The following is an 18,043-nucleotide window of genomic DNA, read 5'->3' on the forward strand; positions in this document are numbered from 1 at the left end:
GAGGAACCGCTGGAGCCGTGAGCAAGGCAGAGCAGAGAGGAACCGCTGGAGCGGTGAGCAAGGCAGAGCAGAGCGAAACCGCCGGAGCGGTGAGCAAGGCAGAGCAGAATGAAACCGCCGGAGCGGTGATCAAGGCAAAGCAGAGAGGAACCGCCGGAGTGGTGAGCAAGGCAGAGCAGAGAAGAACCGCCGGAGCGGTGAGCAAGGCAGAGCAGAGAAGAACCGCCGGAGCGGTGGACAAGGCAGAGCAGAGAGGAACCGCCGGAGCGGTGAACAAGGCAGAGCAGAGAGGAAACGCCGGAGCGGTGAACAAGGCAGAGCAGAGAGGAACCGCCGGAGCGGTGAGCAAGGCAGAGCAGGAAGGAACCGCCGGAGCGGTGAACAAGGCAGAGCAGAGAGGAACCGCCGGAGCGGTGAACAAGGCAGAGCAGAGAGGAACCGCCGGAGCGGTGAACAAGGCAGAGCAGAGAGGAACCGCCGGAGCGGTGAACAAGGCAGAGCAGAGAGGAACCGCCGGAGCGGTGAGCAAGGCAGAGCAGGAAGGAACCACCGGAGCGGTGAGCAAGGCAGAGCAGAGAGGAACCGCCGGAGCGGTGAGCAAGGCAGAGCAGAGCGAAACCACCGGAGCGGTGAGCAAGGCAGAGCAGAGAGGAACCGCCGGAGCGGTGAGCAAGGCAGAGCAGAGAGGAACCACTGAAGCGGTGAGCAAGGCGGAGCAGAGAGGAACCGCTGGAGCCGTGAGCAAGGCAGAGCAGAGAGGAACCGCTGGAGCGGTGAGCAAGGCAGAGCAGAGCGAAACCGCCGGAGCAGTGATCAAGGCAAAGCAGAGAGGAACCTCCGGAGCAGTGAGCAAGGCAGAGCAGAGAAGAACCGCCGGAGCGGTGAACAAGGCAGAGCAGAGAGGAACCGCCGGAGCGGTGAGCAAGGCAGAGCAGAGAGGAACCGCCGGAGCGGTGAGCAAGGCAGAGCAGAGAAGAACCACCGGAGCGGTGAACAAGGCAGAGCAGAGAGGAACCGCCGGAGCGGTGAACAAGGCAGAGCAGAGAGGAACCGCCGGAGCGGTGAACAAGGCAGAGCAGAGAGGAACCGCCGGAGCGGTGAGCAAGGCAGAGCAGGAAGGAACCGCCAGAGCGGTGAACAAGGCAGAGCAGAGAGGACAGGGCTCTGTTCACACTGAACAGACTGGAAGGGACAAGCAGAAACAGATACACACAAGGTACTTGCAATGAAGTAGCGAGTGACTCTAAACTCACAACAGAAGTACAGAGACAACGAGTAGGAGTTAGGTGCAGGTTCAGAGACTGCAGGAAAAGGGAAGGTACAGACACAGAGACAAACAGGCTAGGAGAGTGTACAGACAGGAACTGACACTGCAACAAGATACAGGAGCGAGTCTAGGTATACGGCCCCCAGTATGGCGGACAAACAGGTTAGGATAGTGTTCAGACAGGAACTGACACTGCAACAAGATACAGGAGCGAGTCTGGGCATTCGGCCCCCAGTATGGCGGACAAACAGGCTAAGAGATAGTTCAGACAGGCCTGGGAATACAGCCCCCAGGTTGGCGGACAGGCAAGAAACAGAACGGGACCTGGCACATTCAGAGTCAAGGAGCACACTGAATGTTAGAGTTGCTCAGGCCTCTCCTACAGGGTGGAGTGGATTTAAATGTCCAGTGACTCACAGCAATAGGCCCACAGCAGCTATAAGAAACAGGAAGTAACCGGGCCGCCGCCCTAAGCAGTCAGACCAGAGCATGCATACAGTAGAACAGGAGCACGGCTTACAAACTGGACTGAAGGTTAAGATGCGATCTTGCATAGTGGGAGATGGTGCACTATGCAAGCACGCCGCTAGGTATGTTACACTGACATGTCAAAAATCCTCACGAATGGAAATCTCTGTGGCTCTGAGAGGGATTGTGCGCAGCTATAGTTTTTGAAATTGACAGGTTCTAGTTTGCAAACATTTTTAACATGATCTTAAAATAAATGTCTTCTTCGAAAAATCACTTTTGGTTGGATTAACCCTTATAATTTTACAATGATGGGCTGATGTACAGCTCATCACACTGTCTCTTACCTGAGGTCCTGCAAATCCAAAAAGTGTCTTCTTCAGTGTAATTGCTCTTGGCAATGATTGTTAAATTGGTATCCTCTGTAAAAAAAATAAATAATAATAATCAGTTTGTGAATTGATATGATAGCATGTGATCTCTCCAACAGATATTTGCAAGACTAGCAGTGCCCACACAACCCACCATTTCTGTGTACACGTATGCCACCCATACTTTGCCAGACAATTATGCATATTTATAAGCATTACTGTTAAATGACCATCTGTTGAAAATATCCAACATGATATCTTCTGACATGTCAATAGAAAAATGTGTGAACCATTGTGTGCATTTACTTTAGAGGTGGACAACTTTTATGACATACAGTACAGATGTGTCCTTCTTTATTTGGTCTCTAAACCATCTATAGTCTTAGATCTATAGGGCAAGATGTTTAAAAAAAAAAAAAAACATGAAAAAATAATTACATTCACTTGCCATTGATAAGCGTTGTTAAAAGTATCAATGGCACAGTTGACTGGCAGAAAACACAACTTTTATTATTGTCCTTGAAGGGGTGGTTCAAAAGTAACAATGATTTAAAGAGAACTTGTCACATGAAAACACTATTAAACTGCAGATATGGGGTTAATCTACAGGTTAATAGCGTGCTTAACCAGCCTGGCACCTGCACTTAGAGCCCCTCTGCATGGAGGAAATTAACTTTATTCTCCCGGCAGCATTCAGGTTTCAGTCATGAGGTGGTGCCGGATCAGTCACCGCTCTGTGTATCACTTAATTCTAATGTTGAGCTGCTGTCAGTCAGGGTCGGGGGCGCTGTCTATCCACAGAGCGGTGACTGAACCCACAGCGGCTCCACCTCTATGACTGAAACCAGAACGCTGCTGGGGGGAATAAAGTTCGCTTCCTCCCGGCAGCGGGGGTCTAAGTGCAGGCAGGTTCAGAAAGCTATTAACCTGCAGATTAATCCCAGTATCTACAGGTTAATAGTGTGTTTTCATGTGACCGATTCTCTTTATTCCTAAATGTCTGACTATTTAATGTAATAATCGAGTTGTTTTTCTAATACTGGGCAGCACAGTTGCTCAGTGGTTAGCACTGCAGCCTTGCAGCACTGGGGTCCTGGGTTCAAATCCTACCAAGGACAACATCTGCAAGGAGTTTGTATATTCTCCCCGTGTTTGCGTGGGTTTCCTCCGGGTTCTCCGGTTTCCTCCCACACTCCAAAGACATACTGGTAGGGAAATTAGATTGTGAGCCCCAATGGGGACAGTGATTAAAATGTATGTAAAGCGCTGTGGAATATGATGGCGCTATATAAGTGGGTACAATAAATAAATAAAATGCTTTAATTAAAAATTCCCTATAGTTCCCTCTCTAATTTTACCAACTTCCGGTTTGACATTTTGTTTGAGAATCCCCAGTGCATGCTGGGATACTCAAATGAGACGTTATCAGGGACAGAGGTTGCGGGCACTGCCATCCTGAAACAAATCGTAATCAGTGACTCCATTTCAGGGGCTGGGCTTATCCCTGCTCTACTGAGCATGCATCGGTTGTCAATTCTAATTTATGCTCAGTAGAATCTTGTCACTCTGCAATATTCTTTTGAATGCACAGTGACAGTGCGTCCCCTTGCCGACTCTGATGACAATTGACGAGCCAGCAAGAGAGCGCACTGTCAGTGCGCATTGTAAGCAGAGGACCTGGTGAGCAGGAAAAGCAGAGACCAGACCCGCCCGCTAAATTGATGTTGGTTTTGGGGGCTGGTCTCTACTGTTTGTGCTCTCTTGCCGGCTCGGCACTTCTCATCAGAGCCGTCATAAAAAATCCAAGTGACACAGACTTTTTGTAATTTGCTTATCGCAATCGCAGTACATTGCGGTTCTTGAAGTTCACTTGCATTATGGTGCGATGTAGCAGCGGCATACAGCGGTCTTTGGCTGTACAACCTCTATCACGACCAAAGTCGCTGTGTTACCACGTCTTAAGTTATATGAAAACAAGGCCTAGGAGAACGGGGCATTCTACAGTGAAGGGATACATTTGGATTGAGGGAAACACTATTTCCTGCAGCAGCTTTACCTTATGTACTAACATCACAGTATGTGGGGAGGACGAATCATGATTTCGATTATGAGTATTAAAGGGGTTTTCCAGAGACATTAAAATGTCTTTGGTTGGTTTGCAAATATCAATTAATAGAGTGCTGCACCGTTACGGGGACAGTGCTGCAATACAAGACGCTCCACTTCCGCATTCATTCTGACAGCGGCAGAGAGCTTACTCCCCTGAGTCATTGATGTGCTAGAAGGCGGCAATCTAACTGGCCCAGTTTTCATTTTTTAACTAAAAAATGTAGAACAAAAATATGTTAAATGACTTCATAGTTCACAAAAATATATATTATAACCACAAAGTGAAATTGCTAATAGGATCTAATCAATACTGATGCTTTAAGTACTGTATATGAATGCTGATGGGAAAAAATTTGTGCGTATGCAACGTGTATATAACATAGCATATTACATCAACTGCAACTCGAGCCATGTTGTATATTTCTTTTCTTGTACCGAGTGTCATGTTCAGCACGTGAGCTGCATGACTTGCTGACTTGGGGATTACATGTTGGAGCAAATGTATTGAGTATTGGAGTAAATGAGGGGTAAAAATCCTTTTAACGGATAGTTTTTAAGTTTTTACTGACTATTAGTTTTTTCTCTATGTAAAGCTTTTATATGATTATAAAGGGGCTGTTCAGGCATAGTTATTTGATGACCTTTCTACAGGATTGGTCATCACAAGTAGATCGGTGGGGGTCCGACATTCAGCGTCCCCACCAATCAGCTGCTTTTTTTGCTCTGACAGGTGGCCGGATGTAGACACTTTGATAATAGCTGCTGAGCATAGCTCCATTCATAGTGTGGTGGCTGTTTCCAGACACTGCAGCACAGATCCTATTCTTTTACATAAATCAGGTGATTTGTGGGGGCACCAGGTGTCGGATCCACACCGACCTGCTATCCTGCAGATAGGTCATCAAATACCTATGTCTAGACAACGGCTTTAATAAGCCCTGAGAGGCAGAGGTGGGTGCATCATCTCTTATCAAAAGAAGCCTTTTCTTATTTTTTTGTGGATGAGAGTATTTCACTGTTGAAAGTCAAAAGATTTAACCTCATATTATTTTATGTGGCTCTTTTCTCTATGCATTAAGCCAATTATATCATGTAGTAGTTTAATAGCTTTTACCCATATATATCATTATCTTCGGACCGTTCTCGGATCAGAAGACCTAACCTGATCGCCATGTCTCCTGACCTAAGCGAACTGCCTCATAGGTATATAACAAGCAATTTTATTGGGTCAGGAGACATGGCGATCATACTGAGTCCTCCGATCCAAGCACGGTCCATGTTTCATGGATGTGTGAAACTTTCCTTAATTGTATGAATTCTTTCCATGTTACAGAATATTTACTACAACATAAGATGCCTATACACCTTAGACTACTATTGGTTGGACACTCGTTCAGCCCACAACTAATCCTTCCGACTCTCAACACTCCCCATACACATGCACACCCGCCCAAGAATATATGCATACCTAAGGCTATGTTCACACTGTGTCTTTTTCTGGTAGTCAAAAATGTGTTTTTTAAGCAGAATATGCCTCAGCGTCTTTTGCTAGCGTATTTTTGGTCATTTCTTGAGCATGTTTTGAGAGTTTTTTTCAGACCATTCCAGATGTTTATTGTAGTCCATTAAGCAATGGGGAAAAAAAGCTCAAAAAAATGATCAGGCGTTTTCTGGGTGACTTTTCATCCTTCTAATTGACTTGTGTTATAAGTGGTGAGCTTCTTCCTAGCAGAAACCACCTGAAGAATGATTGTTACTTCTTTTAAATGTTTGGTGTCTTTTAAGAGCCTGAAGCATTTAAAATAAACTCAATAGCTTGAATATATGAACAGAAAGTCATTTTTACATAGAAACGAATATGTTCACCGTTCTGAACCTTTTTGTTGCCGTTTTCTATGCAAAAAATGGCAAAAAAAAAGAGTGTGAATACACCTTAAAGAGTAAAGATGAGTTGGCTACTGCCATACTAATCTTCCTTGAGAAGAAAAGGATCGGACATGTTGAAATCCAACATAAACATGCCTGGTCTGCCTTTCCCCCAACATCTGCCATCAAGTGAGCATTTAAAAAAAAACAAAAAACATGCAAATTAGTTGGTCAGCCACTGTCGATAAAATTTCATGTAATGGCTATGGCCAACTTCAGAAGTGTTGTATCACATTGCCAAGTGTTCTGCACTACACATTAACGATATTAGCCATGGAAGTGCCAGTTGTCTCTAAATGTCGTACATGATTTAATCTCAAGCTTTTACATGGCCTCTATTTTCACCATTATTCTTATATCTGCCTTGAATTTTACCTATAATCTGAAAAAATAGGTATGTCTGAACTTTTGCTGCATGCCTTACTTCTCTCTCTTTTCATGTCATTGCCTATGTCTAGATCCTAGGTTCTCAACCTGTAAAATGTATACTCTGGGGTCATACTTGCCATATCTCTGATGGGTTCTTCCATTATGATCATGCTATACTTTTAGTTGGCAGCACAGTGCTTTACCACAGTCATAAGGGGCTTCTTGTTTGAGTTGTCAAAACTTGGCTCTGGAACGTTGGGTGTCTTTGATCTAGATGTTCTCAACCATGTGCAGCCATCTCATTTCATTTCTTTTCTTACCGTAGGTCAATTTCAATGAGCCACTCTCCATGCTGCAGAGACTTACTGAAGACCTGGAATACCATGAGCTGTTGGACAAGGCGGCCAAATGTGAAAATTCCGTAGAACAGATGTGCTTTGTTGCAGCCTTCTCCGTGTCTTCCTATTCCACCACAGTCCACCGGACAGCAAAACCATTCAATCCTTTATTAGGAGAAACATTTGAACTTGACAGACTAGAAGATTTGGGGTTCAGGTCGATATGTGAACAAGTGAGTAGAATTGAAGATCACTAGGGTTTATGGGCAAGTTTTTTTGTGGTCTGGATTCCATGTGCAGATCATAGTGCCAATCGCAGAGAACTCACTGCCTCCTTACAGCAGGTTATGGGAGTCAAACAGATCAATGGCAATGAATACATTTGCTGAATTTCTATTCTAGAATTTTAAATCTTGCAAAATTGCAATGAAACACGATTTTGGCTTAAAATTTCTATCCAACCTGATTGATGTGCACCAATTGCCTTTTGTTGTGTCCCATCTGTCATACATTGACGTTTACTTGCTATACATTACATGTGCCTACATTGTATGTTATTATCTGTGAGTTTTCTCCTATACTAGACTCTGTTTCATTGCAATCAATACTGGCTGATAAGAGTTCAGATGATGCAGTTCGATCCTGCAGATGAAAAGAAGATACCTTTAATTACTCTGAACTTCCATTTTGCGAACAGACAGATCTTCTCAAGTCAATTAAAATCCATGATAGTTGATTTGGAAAACTTAAGTCCTAGACACCTTAATAATTTCTTCTCCAAAAAACCTTTTGAAAAAACAATTTAGCGTTCAAGTCTACAGTACGCTTCTCCATTGACAGCTTAACCTATTTTATCCCAAGTATAGTGAATTACAGAGATTTGTCTCTGCTTCAGAGATTTATACCAGAAGCAAAAGGAAAAAATTAAAGTGTGGTACCTGGTAATAAGGTTACTGTTAATGGGTTTAGACCACAGGCAGACACATACCCCACCATAAGGCTGATTGCAAAATCTGCTGCCTCACATATGCTGTAGATCTGCTGACTTTCTGGGTCTCTAGCTGTTGGGAAACAACCACTCTCATCATGACGTGACAGCTGAACACCATTGCAATAGACTTAAACCAGTTACTATTGACCAATTATATTGTTCTGCAGATAAGCAATTTATTTCCTTTTGTCGTTTATGGCGTATTATACACCAGTGTGATCGTTAAAGGAACACTGGACCAAGGAGTGAATGTGTGAATTATATAAGGAATCTACAGATGTAGCCGAGTTTAACAAATAATGGCCCATCTTGATAACTTTGCGGAAAGTGATCTCACTTAAGGGGTTTAACATAATTTAACGTTGCCAAGCCATTGACTGTTGTAGAGTTAAGCTCCCATTGGGTTAATGTCAGCTGAACCTGCTGATACAGACTGGTTCGGCCGACGGTCTAAAGTGTATGGGGACGCCAACCGACTGATTGTCGGGGGAGATGTTGATCAGTCATGTCCAATTCTGGACTGCTGATTGCTTTGCTCTTCTGGAGAGAGAACACCAGTAGAGACATCTGTCGACAGCCTTCTCATCGAAAACACAGAGGAGCTTGGTTGAACGAGTGCTCCTATCTTTGGAAGCCATACTGAGATGGCTGCCGGCTGATTGATCATCCGAATCATTGCTCGGCCGACAGCCATCTAATGTGTATGAAGAGCTTTAATATGTCAAATTACACTTTTTTGTGCTCTGATATACCAGTGCTCTTATCTGTGTTAGGGTCAACTTGCTTACATCTGCAGCTGTCCTCAAAGTTTGTTAAGCCCCCCATACACTTCAGATAGCAGTTGTTCGAAAGATGGCTCATCCGACAGTCCCCCGACTCTCCCATGATCTGGAGCGCTCAGCTGGCCAAGCGTTCCTATGTTCTAGAAGAGACTCTCTTAGGCCATGTTCCAACATAGTGTAAATACTGTATTTTTTCTGCTGCGTTTTTTTTTTGTGCAGAAAATCTGCTGCGTTTTATTATCAAGCATTCATGGAAAACTCATGCACACTGCCCGAAAGATGCTTTTGCTCTGTGCGGTTTTGGTGCATTTTTTTCTTATAGGTTTCTATGGGGAGCCTGATAAAAATGCAGTTGCATTTTTAAGTGCAGAATCGAAGCTTTCTTGTATAAAAAAAAAAAAACATTAAAACTACTGCCGTATATTTGCACCAAAAACCCATGAAATGAAGGGAAAAATGCAGCAAAAGCAGAAAAGATTTCTTTATCTATTTCTCAGTTGCAGGGATTTTTTTAAAGCGAATTTGTCCTAAAAAAAATCAACAAATTTAAAAAAATGTAAAGTATTAGGGCCTGATTTATCAAGACCTGCATTGTTCACACCAGTCTTGATGAGATGTGCTATAGTCAGACACTCCTGATTCATTGAGAGGCTCATGTCTCTTCATGAATCTGAAGCATGCGCCTCACCACAAATCCTACTCCAGACCCTGCTGGAGTAAGATTTATGGTATAGCAAATGCTGCCACCTGTTGCCACGCCCCCACCCACCCACTTTGTCGAAGCTAGGCAGAAATGGCGTGAGAACATCAAAAGTCACAAAATTGTAGCCCAGCCTCAAGTTGAGTCAAAATTTTGTGACTTTTCAAAGCTTTTAACACCAGAATACTGGAATAAAAGGTTTAATGAATCGGGCCCTTAATGTTTTAATTTTTTTTATATATGTTTAGAAAAATATATAATGGTATAAAACGGGAAAAATTATTACAAATGTTTTGATAATTTCAACTTTTATACACTAGATGGAGCTGCTGCTGACATAATAACCTAGTGTACCGCTAGTGCACACTATGACTACAGTAAATATGGGCGGATCTGCTCTGTCTGATGTCACTCTCCCTTCCCCTTCTGGGCATTTGCAAAAGGATAAGGGAGGATGAAGTTTAGGATCACAGTGAGGAGCCACTTTGCTGGTGACTGTAATGTGATATTGAGATGTAGACAGTCACCGAGGATGAATGGCGGCGCCGATCTGGCTTTTCTGCTAACTAAAGTAAAAATTAAAATGGCGCCCCTTCCCCACAATGCCATGCCTTTATGGACCTTGCTTTGGGCACTGGGGTACAGTCGTGCTGAAACAGAAAGGGCCTTGCCCAAACTGTTGTCGCAAGATTAGAAGTATTCTATTGTCCAAAATGTCACAGGATGCTGAAGCATGAAGATTTCTATTCAATGGACAAACTCCTGAGAAAACAACCCCAAAGTATCATGCAGTCCGACAGGTAACGTTTTCCTGGCATTCCCTAATCCCAGACTTGCCCATCAGACTGCCTCATAGAGAGGCATGATCCCTCACTTCTCAGCATATGTTTCCACTGCTCCGGAGTACCTGGCGGTGTGCTTTACACGTCACCTGACACTTAGCATTATACTTGGTGATGAAAGGCTTGTATGCAACTGCTTGACCATGGAAACCCATGGCATGGCGCCCCCTGTGTACAGTTTATGTTCCAGGGTCAATGATTGAGGAGAGCGGAGCTTTGGTGACTTTATGCACTATGCTCCTCAGCATTCAGCGTCCCCGCTTTGTAACTTTATGTGATCTGGCAATTTATGGCTCAGTTGCCTCACAGTCAATTGTGAAATATATAGGAGCACATAAATTTCACAATGGTGACACCCTATTTCAGTGTTGTGCTCAAAATCACTGGGCTCTTTACAACCACCCATTCTTTCTCAGACTGCATGGCCGGTGCCTGATTTTCTTACGCATGTGACAATAGGACTGAATGAGAAACCGAAATTTGAGAAAATGAGAAAAAACAACACCAATTTCTTACTGAAATTATCAGTTGATAAACAAAGATTGCTTGTTTTGCCCCTGAAGTTTCCCAGAGAATACAAAAACTAGATATGACCACGACTTACCTGGCACGAAAGTCATACAGGTCTTCCTTTGGAACCCCTCGTAATGGGCCGGTATTGCTGGGGGAAGTTACAGTCAGCCATACGTTGAATGAAACGCCATCAATGTAGTACATAAATGATCTGGGTCCATCAGATCCGAGTATTGGGTTTGTGCACAGGGTCGTTCTGGTGAGTCAGCTGCATATAATAACCAATATTTTTCTCAGAATCGTAGCCATTTAGTGGACAGTAGTGGTAAAATAAAAGAATTTATGATCGGTATAGTAATTTTTTTTACGGCTGTCATGACTTTGATACAAATTAATAGTGAGAGCAGAACTGTGTAATTCGATGAGAAGTATGTCAGATTCATTAATTACTCAAATCAAAGAGAACGATTTGTTTGGTCTTCACTGTAATGTAAATTTTTGGAAATGTTCTAGATAAAATAATGTGTTTTATGTTTTTACCATCAGGTCAGTCATCACCCACCAGCCGCAGCTCATCATGTCTACTCCAAGAATGGCTGGAGTCTATGGCAGGAAATCACCATTGCCAGTAAATTCAGGGGCAAATATCTCTCGATTATGCCATTAGGTAAGACTAAAGAAACTCACATTATGGTGCCAGAGGTAGAAAACTAAATAAATATGTTAAGGTCCAATATTTGTGTTGTTGTTGAATGGTATCTAATGTGGGTACAATGTACACTTGAAAGATAGTCCTAGTCATTGGTAACAGTAGAAAGTCATATCCTTCCCAATAGATATTGAAGAAAAATTGCCATTTGAAAAATTTATAAAATATTGCTAGGAAATGCTATCACTTTATATTAACCACAAATCCCAGGGGTCAAACTTGAGAATAAAGTGGGTCCTTCAGTGTTTTTCTGCTCACTAAAAGGTCATAGCACTGAAGTAGAACTGCAGTTACTTCTCAGGATCATTCGCCGTCCCAGAAGCCTTACCCCACCGATCAGTGATGTGTAATTTGCCTCTTCAGAGAGGAAGAGGACTATTAATATAAAATGGAAATGTCCTGGTTGGATATTAAAGTAATGGAATCTGTCTGTAATCACTGGTATTCGGACACCACCCCACGGTATGTTCGATTGTCCCCCCAAAAGTGCTTTTTCAAGGTGTTCCTGTAAGCTACTGAGAGAAGAAAACATGAATTTTAAAGAGTGACGGGGTGTGGGACTGCGAATGTTCTAGGGGTGCTGATTCATTGCCTCCATGTTGTAGTCATGTCACACAAAATACAGTATAAAACACCTTAATAGTCTAATGGGACTAATCCTACTTTTATTAACACAGAATATCATCTGCCGTTTCAAAATCAAATCCTCTAATCTATTCAAATCTCCATAAAGACAACACTTTCCTGTGACCTATTTTCCCCATTTGAATCATTACTGTGTTTTCATCATAAGATGTTTTATCTGGAGGCAAATACGTGATAAATCAGTGCCTAAACATACCAATTACTTCAGCGTTTCCTGTCCAAATTGTTTATGTCACAGGGGATATCCACTTGGAGTTTCTGTCCAGTGGCAACCATTATGTGTGGAAGAAGGTCACCTCCACAGTGCACAACATCATCGTAGGCAAACTGTGGATAGACCAGGTAAGGATAAGAGAAATTAACATTTCTAAATGTCAACAAATCAGCAAAGAAATGTTTCCTTCCAAATCCATGCATTGTAGTACTAGGAATAGAGCAGCAGAATGACATAAATGCCTTCTATTCATCTGTGCTAGGTTGTTCTGCTTCTCCTCCCCAGCACAGAATCGATACAGTATATATTCTGTTCATTTATTGAAATTATAGGCTTTTAATGGAATATTCAAGATATCAAATCAGATAATGAGAGCACAAACATTTTTGGGGTATATTTAATATACTCAATTGTGGAGCATTTTATGGGTATTTTTCTTTGTGCCTTTTATAGCACCAACATCTAGCATAGTGTTGTAAAAAAAAAAAGTGGGTGAAGCTGGGGCGGGGCATGACCAAATTCATGATGAGCAGTGGTGTTCGCTAGGCCACAAATCTTACTCCAGTAGGGTGTTTGTGGAGAGGCGCACACAGAGGTGTACGTCACTTGTCTGGCACTCCTGATTCATGAATTAGGAGCGCCTGACTCCAGCACGCCCCCTCATTCAGACCAGCGTGAACAATCCCGGTCTTGATGAATCAGGCCCAATGCATCTACCTTTTTTTGGACTGGGATTCTGTGGGCCTGTTAGAGTAAATGATTCTGGGAGGACTCATCCATACAGAACATGTACTTATCCATTCTTAATAGCATCGTAAATTTTGCTTTTAGTATTGCACCCAGTAGAGATATCATCAGTGATGTCTAATTGAATTAAACCATGAAAAAAAATAAACACTGTTAACAAGGCCTTCAAAGCCAGCTCCGAATGGGTGAGAACATGGACCCAATGGAGAAGGTGCGGACACAGACAGAAGAGAGCCCCTGTGCAAGAAAACTATATGCGCCCTTTGCATTTTAATATTGTGGCTGCGATTGAAGCGGCTTGCTGTTCTGGAAGTCAAATTGGGCCCTCTTACCCTCTGGGCCCTTGTGGTTCCACCAATGGTGTGCGCTATTCCATGATTTTCTGCTCACATACGAAACTTGAGATTAGGCTAAAATTAGACATTTTGTAATATTGCCCAACCACACAATCTGAAAATAACTTCCATCAATTGCTTCAGAAAACTTACTGCTGGTTCCTGAAAGTTTTCTATGTAGCTACCACAACCAGTTTTCTTATAGGAAGCAGCCGAGATATCAGACTTGATGACTCTCCTAGCTTGCAGTAGACAAGTACTGGAGCTTTCAAAATGAACTTTTTATTTTTTCTCTGACCATTCAAGATATTCTCTCTCTTTCTTTTTTCCTATAGTCTGGAGATATAGAGATTACGAATTATAAAACCAAGGACAAATGCCAGCTGAAATTCACACCTTATAGCTACTTCTCAAGGGACATTGCAAGAAAGGTAGTGATTGATTCAGCGTGCATATAGATTATTGTTTTATATTTGAAAGCGTTTATTGAACCCTTATACAATGAAACGTTTTATGATACATTTATGTTTTATGTAAGAAACTTAAAGTACAACTGATGAGACTTTGTAGTCTTTGTCTTTACATTGTAAAAATAACGGTAAAAGCTGTATGACTTGTCAGTAGTTTATAGTAAATAGTACATAAAATATGACCACGGTCCAAACGACCAAAGGGAATAGATTTTGGAAATTCGAATCTTAAGTAGTTAATGCAACCCTCCAATAAAGAACCTATGGCCACGGCCCCACTATCAGTATTCGGTCAGTATTTTTTCTCAGGAGTGGGAGCCAAACACCAGGTGAGGAACAATCAGAGAAAAGGTATAATGGAAACAAGTCACCAATTCTGCATTTATCACCCACTCCAGGTTTTGGCTCCCACGCCTGAGAAAAAATACTGACCAAATACTGACCAATCACTGATAATGGGGTCGTATATGTGACTATATATTTACCACTACCACTGCCCTCCGTTCTGCTGTCGATGCTTCCCTATGTCAGATTGGCAGCCTTTTCCCATCTTCTCTGAAATTGCCATGGAAAGTTAGAACCATGAGAAGGCCTAGTTCAGATTTTCCACGGCGCTTCATCTGCAGTGGAGAAGAGAACGGGACACTGATTTATCATAGGCAGGCTGCGGCATCAAGAACAAAGGGCTTGAGAAATGGTGACTTACATGGGCATTTAGGTTCGGGGGTGAAGCTTTTCTTTGAAGTCAACTTTCAAAAACTTTTGATGAGTTATAGCCACAACTCAATTGTATTGATCGGGAAAAGTCCGGATACTTAGACCAAATCGTACAAACAGAGGGGTAGAAGCTCAGCTTATCCTTGAGCTGAGTGATGTGTGGGCTCCATATAAAATTCCATGTTTCCGTTCACTGCTTTACTCATGCTTGAGGGTAAGCTGAGCGCTTCTGCCCCTTCCTTTGAGCTCTCAGTATGGTTCTAAGGGCACACATACACATTATACTAACACCAGATGAACCTGACAATATCAGTGGGTTCTGCTGATAGTCTAATATATATTGGGGGGCCTCCTAAATCGCTCCAGGCAGGTGTGGTTTGGGACGATAAGGATCCAGCATGTCTGATCTTTTTGTTCTCTAAGAGATAAGCCAGTGTCAGAGATGTCTCACCTCATGGAGCACACAGGAGCACAGTGAGACAGCTCTTGGCCAAACGATCAGTCAAGCCATTGTTTGTCTGACAGCTATCTAAAGCGTATGGGAGCTTTAGAACCAAGACCCCTTTAATCCAAACTACTGAAGAGCGGCTATAACATATCAAAATTTTAGTTACCTTTTAAGATAACCTGTCATAAAACATTCTCAGTGGGAAAAAATGAAAGCAATGAAAAATCCAGTGGTTCCCATGTGACAACAGCAAAGTTATAGACGATCTTGAGATGAATCCTAAATACATACGCCTAGACAATAAAGAAATAGCAGTGTTGTAAAGATGAGGCCAAGCAATTCTTTCTTCTAGCTGAACTCCAGTGTAATGTAAACATTTTCTAATTTTAGGTTGCTGTACTTTATAAATCAGTAGTGCATTTTATTAATATAGAAATGAAATCATGGAGTGCCGCGGCAGCATCCACTGTTCTGCTCCTTCACTAAGCAGTGGGCACAATGCTCCCACGCTGAGCGCTGCCTCCCGGATAAAAGAAGGTACATATATTTCTCAGCAGTCTCTTTTCTTGCTGAGCATGAAAAGTTCATGTTTTGTACCTGCGAGCTTCCTCCCATAGCCACAGGTGGGCTGCGATTTAACACATTTATTCCTTGAGGAGATCATAAAGAAATCTGTTCTGGAACATAATTTACAGATTTCTGAATAATGAGTGCATGTCAGAAAGAATACTGACAGTAACGTCTGCCGCTGATAAAATGCTGACTTGTGCGTATTAGTGATTTATTCCTATAGTGACATTTGCAGCATATTGGCTTTTTAGTGTCCTCTGTGGGTTCAAAATCGTATTAATTAGTTTATCTTTACAAATCTTAAAGGGAACCTGTTGCATTGTACATGCAGTCTGATTTGTAGACCGCCTGGTATAGAGAAGGACAAGCTGAGCAGAATGATATATAGGTTTGTTGGAAAAGAATCAGTATAATCTGTATTTTATTCGTTGAAATTCCAGGTGACAGTATGCATGAGTCCAGTGGGCAGTCCTACTAGTGACTGACAGCTATCTCTGCATGCACAGTCATACAGGGAAGACTGTCAATCACTGAATAGGACAGCCCACTGGACTCATGCATACTAATGCCAGGGATTTTAATGATTAAAATCTAAGTTTTACTGAAACTTTTCACACAAAAGCTGAACATAAATCTGATCAGCTCCTCCTGCTTTATAACATCCTGCCTGCATATCAGATATTATCTTCCCTTTAATAGAGCAATTTTGGGTTTTATGTGCCTTGTAAGGCTTGAGTTCCACGACATGAGGCAGCGACCCAGGATAGTTCAACTTAAATGTCTTTATTTTGGCAACTTATGAAAATAAACTCAAAGGTTATCCTCCGGTTCACAACCGGATCGTTCGTATCAGTCCATTGCCGTGGGCGACTTCACCACCGTATAACTTGTGGGAGCGGCTATGGCTTTGCTCTCTCTGGCTCTGATCTCTGTTCAGTCTCACACAGACCTGTCATACACAGAGCTACTGCTCTGTTGCTTGCAAAACCAGTACTGACACACCCAAACCTTACCTGAAAGTTTAAATAGGAATCGTGGACATGGGTCACTCCCAAAACCCGGAGTGGAGGGAGAGATCAGTCCCACTACCTTCCTACAGATCTCTCCAAAAATAAAAGCCCATGTCAGGTTTTCCTAAATCTGACTTGGTTAAATAGCTTGACCAAGTCCACTCCACACTCACTTTTATTTTGAGTTGTAACCACAGCTGTGGCTGAAATTACAACGCTCTCCAGTGGGTTCAGTATGTTTCTATGCACATCCTGAGGGACACATGACGACCCTCGTATAGGATTCCCCTCACTGCTACTCAGCATGTACACTAGATGAAGGCTCTCCATCTTGTTTTGTGAGCTTAAGCTGGCCTTACAAGTTGGCTGAACTTACTCATGACCTAATGTGGATGGGGGCAGCATACAGTCTATTGATGGCAGACATCATAGAAAAGAAATCTATCATGTTGGATTTCAACATGTTTCACCGGAAGATACCTCCTTATCGCATAAAAATAAACATGTACACTCAGCCAAGCCCTGTATGGTGGGACACCGTAATTGTGATAGGAGTGAGTCCTAGACAAGGGACCCTTATCTATTGGACACACATATCGTATGGATATGCCATAAATGGTATGTTTGAGATGGGGATAACCTTTTAATGACCACATCTATCTTGACCTGCCTAAACCTAAAAGTAGTTGCTAATTATTTTGTTATTGATCAAGTGCCTTGACAATTAAACCTTTTAGTAATGTTTGTGTAAGTTAAGAACGATACATGGCACACAGTTGGTCTTGTTATAGATTTGTATCGGATCAACAGCTACAACTCATATCTCTGTTTCTGAGTTCTATGGAAAATTTGTATTGTACCAATTTGCAAAGCTCTATAGAGAACTATTCACACAGACTGAGGCCTCATTCAGACATCTGTGTTTTACGTACAGAACACGTACCCATTATAATATATGGTGTTTTCACATGTCAGTGTGTCAGTGCAAAACACACGGAGACAAGTCCATTTTTTTCCGGTATCACAGATGAAAAGTACCAATACACGCCTATGGGTCTGTGAAAAACATGTACAGCACACGGATGGCATCATCGGTGCCCAGTCTGTGTGCTCTCCATGTGCTGTACATTTTGAAAATGGATAGGAGAAACTTCGTAAATTGTTTATCCATCCGTGAAAAACACTGACACACTGATCCAAAACACCAATGACACCGATACCATTTTTTCGCACTTCACGGGCATGTGAATGAGGCCATAAAGCAGGGGTGGGGAACCTTTTTACTGCCGGTGGCCATTTGGATAGTTATACCATCCTTCGGGGGCCATGCTAAAATATCAACTTGAAAATGATCCTGCGATATTTGGTCAAACATTTAATTAAATGACCCTACTGTAATCACTGGAGCTATGTCACGGGTCTACGACGACAGAGAGGGGCCAGAAGATTGCAGCATCTGGTCACATGAAATCCTGCACTGATTAGAACTGCTTCACCATCCT

The 18,043-nt window shown here is 42.5% G+C and overlaps 1 protein-coding gene across 4 annotated transcripts in view; it reads left to right on the forward strand.

Moving 5' to 3' along the window:
• OSBP2 (oxysterol binding protein 2) overlaps nt 1-18,043 on the forward strand; it is a 413,576-nt gene that overhangs the window by 267,952 nt on the left and 127,581 nt on the right. For 3 of the 4 annotated variants that reach the window (XM_073676415.1, XM_073676418.1, XM_073676417.1), the window contains 4 exons: nt 6,836-7,081; nt 11,223-11,343; nt 12,269-12,372; nt 13,662-13,757. In XM_073676415.1, coding sequence (XP_073532516.1) covers nt 6,836-7,081; nt 11,223-11,343; nt 12,269-12,372; nt 13,662-13,757 — 567 coding nt within the window. The remainder of the gene's footprint in view (nt 1-6,835; nt 7,082-11,222; nt 11,344-12,268; nt 12,373-13,661; nt 13,758-18,043) is intronic. The other variant, XM_073676416.1, reaches the window with a different exon arrangement.

The sequence above is a fragment of the Phyllobates terribilis genome, unplaced genomic scaffold (assembly GCF_046119375.1).
Source record: "Phyllobates terribilis strain yellow unplaced genomic scaffold, ASM4611937v1 Scaffold_1__5_contigs__length_1240528914, whole genome shotgun sequence".
NCBI lineage: Eukaryota > Metazoa > Chordata > Amphibia > Anura > Dendrobatidae > Phyllobates > Phyllobates terribilis.